At 37.9% G+C, this 10,000-nt stretch overlaps 1 protein-coding gene across 1 annotated transcript; it reads left to right on the top strand.

Annotated features, from left to right (window-relative positions):
* Positions 1 to 6,307: 6,307 nt before the first annotated feature.
* Positions 6,308 to 8,789, top strand: LOC125036240. The gene is made up of 2 exons (XM_047628710.1): positions 6,308 to 6,613; positions 8,092 to 8,789. Exons 1-2 carry the CDS (start codon positions 6,323 to 6,325, stop codon positions 8,545 to 8,547), a joined length of 747 nt encoding a protein of 248 aa, XP_047484666.1. The 5' UTR covers positions 6,308 to 6,322; the 3' UTR covers positions 8,548 to 8,789.
* Positions 8,790 to 10,000: the final 1,211 nt, after the last annotated feature.

Genomic DNA, 10,000 nt, shown 5'->3' with positions numbered 1-10,000 from the left:
TCAAGAAAAAAATCTAATCATATTAGTGAAGAACAGTGTTAGTGGAATACGTGAGAAGTGCCACGCTCAACGCTTGCAGTACGCGCGCCGCCCGCCAGAGGAAGATGCGCTCATGGGGAGTGCGTGACGTGTGTGTAAAAGAAGTCTCGCTCTCTCGCAATACATGAAATATTGGTCCCGTGGTCAGTCATGTCACTTTCGTCACCATTTCACTGCGTTTCGTTGATGTTCGGCATTGCTCTGTTATGTTCATCATTGGTAAAATCGCGTTTAATAAATAAACACTCTGACAAGGGAAAATTGAATTCGTCTGCTCACTTATCCACTTCACCATCTATCCGGTCACATTAACACACACACAGAAACACGCACACACAAACATACACACAAAAATACACACACCACACCCCGCACACAAAACACACACACCCCACACCACCACACACACACACACCCCACACAACACACATATATTTATTATTTAAAAATATATATATATATATGTATAAAATATATATCCATATGTTATTGATGTATATATATATATATAATATATTTTTATATTTTATTATATATATATATTTTGCAAAAAATTTTTATGTTTTTTTATATATAAAAATATATATATATATTTTTTATAAAAATATAAAATCCATTTTGTTTTTGTGTATATATATTTATGGGTATGTTTATGTGGTATATAAAATATATATGCATATGTTTATATTTTTTATTAAATAAAATATATAAATATATATATATAAATATATATATATATATATCCCTATTGTTTATGGATATAATAAATAATATTTATTTATTTATTTAATTTTTATACCTTATTTATATTTTTATATATATTATATTTAATATATTATTTAAATGTTAAAAAAAGGGGGGTGTGTGGTTTTGTATGTTGTGGGGTGTGGGGGGGGTTCTTGGGGGGTGTCCCCGGTTGGGGTGTTTTTGTGTAATTTTTTTAAAATATTTCCTATGGGGGGGGGCCCCAAGGGTTTTTGGTCTGGGGGGGTGGGTTTGGGGGGTTGTGTTTGTGAAAATTTAAAAATTTGTAAAATTATTATATATAATTTTTTAAAGTTTTTGGGGTTTTTCCCGGGGGGTTTGTTGGGGGTTGTTTTTTAAATTAAATGTGTGGTGGGTGGGTTTTTTGTTATATAAAAAAAAAAATAATTAAAAAATATTTTAAAAAAATTATATTTTTTAAATGCAAATTTTGGGGTTTATGTGGGGAAAAAATTTAAAATTAATTTTTAAAAAAATTAAATAAAAAAAATATTTTATATTAATTTATTAAATTTTTTATATTTTTTATGTGTGTGTTTTTTGTGTATTAAAAATACCATTGGGGGGGTGTTTTTCCCCCCAAAAAGTATTGTCGTGGGGTGTGGTTATAAAATTAAAATTAATTTATTTTTTTAATTAAATAAAATACAATAAATTTTAATATTATAAATATATTATAAATAATATATTAAATTTTAAATTATATAAATTTTTTAAAAAAGCATTAATTTTTTTGGGGTTTTAATTTTATATAAAAAAAATAAAATGATAATGTTTTTTTGTTTTTAAAAAAATTAAAATAAAAAATAAAAAATATATAATTTTTATTTAAAAAAAAATTTTGGGGTGGGGTGTAAGTGGGGGGGGTGTCTGGGGGGTGGGCCCGGGGGTGGTTCTTTGGTGGGTTTTTTCCCCGTGGGTTTTTTTGTTTTGGTTCCCCCGGGGGGGTTTTCTGTGGGTGTTTGGGTGTGGTTTTTTGGGTTTTGGTTTTTTTTTTGTTCCCCCGGGGGTTTTTGTGGTTTTGGGTCCTGTTTTTGGGGCTGGTGGGGGGGGGTCCCTTTGGTTTTTTCCGTTTTGTTGTGTGTTGTGTGTTCTGGGGGTGTTGTGTGGGGGTTTTTGGGGTCTGTGTGTGTGTGTGTGTGTGTGTGTGTGTGTGTGTGTGTGTGTGTGTGTGTAGAGAGAGAGAGAAGGCTACTATCAGCTACCCACTCCCGTATAGGTAGAGTCAATGCCTGGGCAAAAGAACATGAGGAGCAAGCTGTTGCCCATGCAGCAGGCTCCCTCCCAACCACGCAGCTGCTGCATCCAAAGGAACGGCGTAGACCGATACGGTTTGGCACCAGCGGTGTCGCAGGAGTTGCCAGAACGAGGTGGCAAGCGACAATGAACTGCCTCCGTTTTTGTCCTCAGGGTTGATTCCCGAAGCCTTTTTCATCTTACAGATGCCACAAGGCAGTGGATTGTATTTACAGGGTGGACTCCCATAACCCTTGACCATACACGGACTGAACTACAAGGCAGCAGTCGGGCACCACTACCGTTCCTACGTTAGACTCACCTAGTATATGCAAACCCGTGTGTGTATTCACATATGCATGCGTGCATATGTGTGTATGAATGCACACATAAATGCACACACGATGTGTGTGTATGAATGCACATACATGCTTACATGAACATATATGCATGTATACCTACATACATACACACACACACATATATGTGTGTGTGTGTGTGTATGTATGTGTGTGTGTATTACCTAGTTGTTTCATTACGAGAGAATAGCTAATCTCAGAGGTTCCTGTCAGCTATATTCAGATTGTGTGTTTGTGTATATGTGGTGAATGTGTGTGTGTGTGTGTATAAAATATACATATGTGTGTGCACACAAGTATGTGTCTGTGTGTGTGTTTGTCTGTGAATATGTGCGTGTGTGTGTGTGTGTGTGTGTGTGTGTGTGTGTGTGTGTGTGTGTGTGTGTGTGTGTGTGTGTTTGTCTTTGTGCATGTATGTATTATCGTTTCCTTGATTAAAAGGAAATGATTCGTGCCTCATGCGCAAGGGGAAAGATAATGGATCGATCCCACCCCCGGAACGAACAGCTGCAATTTTACTAAAAACAAATATGTAGTTCAAACTTATTCATCTGCTTTCGTTTTTTTTTTTTTTTTTTCAAAGGCAAACATACTACTTGCCAAAATGTATAATTTATTTAGATTGTGTTATTCACGTACAATTTTAAAGGTAATAACACACCAGTTGATATCATAGCCTACTACAAAAGAAAACATATATGAGAAGAGAAAACATACATTCCAAAGTTAAGAGGCAAAAATCTACCTTTGATATAAATTATTTAATCTGTTATATGTCTGCATGATTAATCAGAATACGACTGCATATCTACATCTGGACATGAGATAGATTATCATCAGTATTATTATTATCATTATATTTATCATCCTTCTCATCACAATTATCATTATTATCATCATCACCGTCACCATCATCTTTCTTTTCGTCATCTTCCCCACAGTCATCATCGTCATCATTATTCCTAAGTATGTAAGTTATCTCCAAAACAAGATCAAAAGCTTCAAACACTGCAAATCAACTTAACAGACATGGTAGGTCTCCAGAGCCTCAAACCCCCCGCTGTTCAAGGCTCTGTTGGCGAGAGTCAGTACGACAGAGTAAACAGCGAGCGTCACTTCGGCCAAGACCATCGCCAGGATTAGCGACAGACTGGCCGTGGCTTCTCCGTCTCCCGAGATCGTTGCCCTTGAAGTTGAAGGCGAGTAGGATTCCTCCTGGTCTGCGGATGCCGTCTGTGGTGGGGATGTTGGTGCGTCTGTGGTCTGGTTCTCTGGCGGCCGCGTGGTCTCGGGAGAGCAGGTTAAAGGCCAGCTTGGCGATTGTGGGGACTCCTGGTAGACCGAGTCCCTGCATCCAAATGACCAGAGGGTTGTTGCGCTCGTCTGAATTTCTAATTTGACGAATCGGTGACAGAGATAGTACTGGTTTCCCCAGTACGATTCGAGAGTCTGTTGGTCGTTCATGGTGACAAAAACTCCGTGATACTTGTTGTGGATATATTCTATGGTCATTTTGTTCCACTCACGGGGTTTCAAGATGATATCATCTTCCCCAAAATGTATTAATCTGGTTTTGATTTCATTCCTTACGCAATCCATGTAAACTAAAGCGACTGAGAGACTGTAGTCGCCGCGATGAAGAACATGCATCGTGTTTCTCTCACTTTCCAAGAATCTTGCGACCATTGAGGTCTCTCTTGACATCACTTTCTCGGCGACACAGCGCGAAGGGCAATCGCGAGACATGACCACGTGGAAAAGGTGCTCCACGTGCAGATTGATGTCCCCACAGGCACTTCCCACAGCGTCGATAACTTTGTTTCCCCGGGTCAGTTCGATTAGCAAGGTGCCTTCGGTAGTGAACTCGACCTTCATCTCGGTCCAATTCCCACGCGCCAACACGCCCGACGGCCTCGCCTCTCGTACTCGGGTCCCATCTACCCTCTCTAGACTGACGAGAGGGTCGCCGCCGTTATCCGAGGCTAGCCCGAGCGTCCATTCTCTGGCGGGAGACGTCAGCCGGAATCCCGCTGACCACTTTGAGCCCTCGGGACGAACAGCGAGTGTGGTCGGCAATGCGGTGCGCAGTTCGTCGCTCACTTCGTAGGACACGTAGGGCACGCAGGGCAGCCAGGTGGCCGGAGACCCTCCGCTGGCACAGAGGGCCAAGGACAAGCACAGACTCAGCCAAGCAATAAGTCGCAGCATCATCCTACCAAAGACGCCGCTAGCAACTCTTGGCGTGGCCATGACGGCGGCAACACTGAGAAACTTAGGCGTCCTTCGCATGACCGCCAAGTCTATAGCGCATGTCCGGGACGCTGAGGAGGCGTTAAGCTTATCGTCGGTACAGGAAGGACGGAAAACACACGCACACACAGACACACACACGCGCACGCGAGCACATATACATATATTTACATACACTCGCACGCGGGAGACCCCTGTGTGCCCGGTAGTGGGTTAGTCTGTCGTAGATATGATGGTGAGTTGAGATCTACCAATAATGATTACCTAAACAACTACTCCCCTGGGAAAGGATCTTGGGTCAGCCACACCAGTATGAATACCCAGTCAACTACATGATGTTAACATTGCGCCGAGTAGATCGTAAAACACCGCATCGGTAATGTCACGATTAAGGATATAAATAAATAAATAAACTAATATACATATATATACTTATTTATTTATACAAACGTATAAAGATACGGACATGTTTATAAAGACGTCCGTATTTATATACGTGCGTCTAAATAAATAAATATATATATATTTGTTTGTTTATTTATTTATATACTTATTCGTGACATTACCGATGTGGTGTTTGACGATCTACTCGGCGCAATGACCTTCTGGGGATAATGACGAGGACATCATGTACGTAAATGAATACAAGTAGAATGTATGCCGATTATATCCTTGTAGTTATCCCTCTCCAGCGTCTCCATGGACAGGCAGGTCATGACTGCACTCAGGGGGGAGCCCATGGCAAGACTACTAATCTGCTGGTATTCCTCTGAAAACTCGAAGTAGCTGAAGTCCACGCATAACTTCACTAGGCGAACGATAGTTATTCCGCATGTACGTATGTGTGTGTGTGTGTGTGTGTGTGTGTGTGTGTGTGTGTGTGTGTGTGTGTGTGTGTGTGTGTGTGTGTGTGTGTGTGCGCGCGCGTGTGTGTGTGTGACAACTATGTGTGACAGCGGAAGTTCATCGTCTGTCATTGAGCTGTTGACCCTATCGACTGCTCCGTCTGTGGGTACATTGGTGAAGAGGGATTTCTCAAAACTGGCCATCTTTTTATTTTTGCACCCGTGACTCTGAAGCCGCCGGTGGGAATCACTGATGACCCCCATAGTGCCGGAGAGGGGTTTAGCCAAACACTTTGTTGCTATATTTGACATAGCCTTCGTCTTCGTCTCCTAAGATCTGCAGGAGTCGCCAGTAATGATGATGATGGTGAATATGATGATGATTTTGATGATGGTTATGATGATTGAGATTGTGATGATGATTATGATGATGTTTATAATGATTACTGTGATTGTGATGATGATGATGGTTACGATGATTATGATGATTTTGATTGTGATGTTTATGATGGTGATGGTAATGCTTGTGAGGATGATGAATGTGATAGTGATGGTGATTATTGTGAAGATTGCGATGATGATGGTAAATGATGATAACGATAATGACAAAAATATATTTTTACTCTTTTTTGTACAACAGACGTTTCCCCTGAGGATATTATCAAGTGTAACAGCAATAATTACTTCTTATATATTATTTTCTTTTTCTTTCCAACAGCTGAAATGGTGCCACCGCGAAAAAAAGACGAAGAAACTTTTTAATAATTGATAACAAAGTTTTTCCCTATTAGGTTTCATTAAAATATTTGTAACATTGTTTACGTGATTATGCATTTCCCACAGAATGTAGGCCAGTTGTCCCTCAATATAACTGACAGATGTCATCGTTCTCAAAGTAACAAAATAGGTTCCCACAACTACATTGACAAAAGGTCCTTGGAATGCCACACGGGGGTAACATATAAAAGGGAAAGAAAAAGGAGAGATACAGCATTAGCAACACACAAGCCGGAGCTGAAGTGGAGGAAAGCAAACGCGACGAAGATCCACTGCAGAAATCACGCTTCCCTTTCCACCGCCATGATGTTCCCAGCTTTGCTTACTTTCCTCGCTTTTCTGGTGAGTGTCTGTCGCCGCTTGGAAGCTAGAGCTGCTGTTGTTGCGCACCTCGTTGCTCAGTCTCATGCCGTTATTCCGCATGTACGTAGTTGTGTGTGTGTGTGTGTGTGTGTGTGTGTGTGTGTGTGTGTGTGTGTGTGTGTGTGTGTGTGTGTGTGTGTGTGTGTGTGTGTGTGTGTGTGAGTGTGTACAACTATATTTATTAACATTATTACTATTCTATCATTATCATTATTATTGTTTTTATGAAGATGATCATTATCATTATTTTTTCATTGCAATAGTGATTATTATAGTTATAAGCACCATTATAATTATTATTTGTACTAGTATTACCCAAATCATTATCGCTGAAGATGGTGTTATTTTTTACTTATCACCAATATTTTTACTGTTATACTGTATTATTGCCATTATTATTATGATGATTACCTTGCAGCCACTGATATCATTATCACTATATCATCATTTTTGCTATTATTATCATTATTATTATAATTGTCATTATTATCATTATCATTATCATCATCATCATTATCATCATTATCATTATCATTATCATCATCATCATCATCATTATCATTATCATTATCATTATCATTATCATTATCATCATCATCATCATCATCATCATTATCATTATCATCATCACCATCATCATCATTATTATTATCTTTATCGTTATCATTATTATTATTATAATTATTATTATTATTATTACTAGCATTATCATTGCCATTATTATTATTATCATTATTATTAGTCTTATTATTATTATTGTTTTATTTTGTCATTATTATTATTATTATTATTTATATTATTATTGTTGTTGTTGTTATTATTATCATTATTGGTTATTATTATTATTATTGTTGTTGTTGTTGTTGTTGTTTTATCATTATTATCATCATTATCATTATTATTATTTTCATTACCATTATCATTACTATTATTACGATAATTATTAAAATTAATATCATCACTATTATCGTTATCATCAATATAATAATCATCCCTATCAGTATCATTTTTTTTTTTTTTTTAATGACTGCTAGTACCAGTAGCAGCCATTATCATTATTTTTATCACCCTCATCATCATCATTGTCAACATCATCGTCGTCAACATCATCATTATTGGCATCTTCGTTACCAATGGCATCGTCATCATCATCATCATCATCATCATCATCATCATCATCATCATCATCATCATCATCATCATCATCATCATCATCATCATCATCATCATCGTTAACATCATCATCGTTAACATCTTCATCGTTAACATCATCATCATCGTTAACATCATCATCATCGTTAACATCATCATCATCATTGGCATCATCATCATCATTGGCATCTTCGTCATCAATGCCATCATCATCATCATCATCACCACACATAATCCTCAATACCACACACAATTCCCACCCCTATGAAGAAGGCGTGTTCTTGACCCAGCTGTCTCCCTCGCAGACCACGTGCTCAGCCCAATCGACCTCCTCGCCTTGTCTGACGGAGTTCCTGTGTTCGACGGTCGGCCTCTTCCCTCAGTGCCCTAATTCCTGCGACGTCGGCTATTTCCGTTGTTCAGAAGGCGACATCAATCAGCTTGTGACTCCCTCGCAGTGCGATTTCGACCTTGTGTTTGATCTCAATTTCCAGCACCCTTACTGTGTCTTGCCAAGCAATTGCCCGAGTACGGTAACAGTAGGTCCCACGTCCAGTACGGGGTGTGTAACCACATTCACCTGTACTACTGCGGGTAACTTCCCTGCTTGTACTACATGTGACCCGCAGTACTTCCAATGCGCGTACGCAGGGATCGCCGGGGTACTCACAAGTTGCAGCAATGGACTGGTGTTTAATACGAACTCTGCCTATCCGTACTGTGTGCTTCCTTCAAACTGCCCTTATAATCCGATTGGGTGAAGGGATGTTATATATTTTTTGTCTATCTATTTATCGGTCTGCTTGTCTGTCTCTTAATCGTGCCTATCTGTAAATCCTCTCCATCTATCTCTTTATATCTTAATTGGATTGTTACGCTTACGTAGCTTTGAATACTCTGTTCTAGGGCGTGGAAGATGTGTTCTAAAATATGCATCAAACTGTTTATGTTTATATTCATATATGTTAACACTGCTAGAAAGTTAATAAAAATCCTGTGACATGGAGAAATAATTTTTATCATAAATTCATATGATGCTGATTTTGAAAAAAGTGAAAGAAATATCACATTAGCATTTACATAAATAAGTAGACGAAATAGATTAATAGATATAGACGTAGACAGATACGTATACGCACGGATACACTCAACCATATATGTATATGTATGTATATAAATCTGTATAAATGCATATATGCGTGTGTGTTATGTGTGAAGTATATATAGATATATATACATATATATATATATTTACATATATATAAATATATATCAATATATTCATATATATATATATGTGTGTGTGTGTGTGTGTGTGTGTGTGTGTGTGTGTGTATGTGTGTGTGTGTGTGTGTGTGTAACCATTACTTAACAGCCATTATACATTCATGTGTGTGTGTGTGTGTGTGTGTGTATAACCATTACTCAACAGCCATTATACATTCATGTGTGTGTGTGTGTGTGTGTGTGTGTAACCATTACTTAACAGCCATTATACATTCATGTGTGTGTATGTATGTGTGATGTAATATTTCATATGTAGTCATCTTCTACCATCATTTCCAAGACAAAGAAGCCAAACAGGGTAGTAATAAAGAGAGTGGTGCACCGTTAAAAACACTTTATTCTCAAACTAACAGGTCAGGAAGTCATCAGTACACACACGTCCTTTCTAAGTGTCGCAACATAAATTACAACAATAACCATATTTATTGCCAAGTCTGTCGAATATCGATGTCAGTCTGCCAGTCATGGTGAAGAGTGGATACCGTAGATTTCAAGCACAGTCATTTCACATATTTTTTTGCAACAAAAGAGCCTTTTTTATATGAAGCACATACTAAAGAAATCTCAAAGTTTGGAAGAATTTGATTAACTACATTTGTACTGATAAGGACAATTTAGCTGTTTAACTGTATTGTAAATTTAAAACACTTTGTAAGAAAATGCATATTGCTAAAAATATTCAACCTAAAAAACAAAATTATATGTATATGGAAAACTGTTTAAGTAAGCTGTTAATCGCAAAAACACGATTGCGGATATATGAAACAAAGCATGTTTATGATATGGTTTTGGGTAAATGTTTATAATAAGAAGAAAAGTTAATTCAAACTCATTGGCTACACAAAGAATACTAAATGTTTTGTTATTGTTGCTTCTTTTGTCATTGTCAAAAAATGTCATGAACATTTAGGTAGCACAGTCACAACA

This window comes from Penaeus chinensis, chromosome 20, assembly GCF_019202785.1.
Source record: "Penaeus chinensis breed Huanghai No. 1 chromosome 20, ASM1920278v2, whole genome shotgun sequence".
Classification (NCBI taxonomy): domain Eukaryota; kingdom Metazoa; phylum Arthropoda; class Malacostraca; order Decapoda; family Penaeidae; genus Penaeus; species Penaeus chinensis.
This window is presented reverse-complemented; position numbering and strand designations above follow the sequence as displayed.

Bases quoted from the DNA above. Each gene is read 5' to 3' on its own strand.
- LOC125036240 (XM_047628710.1), top strand. From the start codon at position 6,323: ATGCATTTCCCACAGAATGTAGGCCAGTTGTCCCTCAATATAACTGAC. The intron at 6,614-8,091 runs GTGAGTGTCTGT...TCTCCCTCGCAG, and splicing joins TTACTTTCCTCGCTTTTCTG to ACCACGTGCTCAGCCCAATC.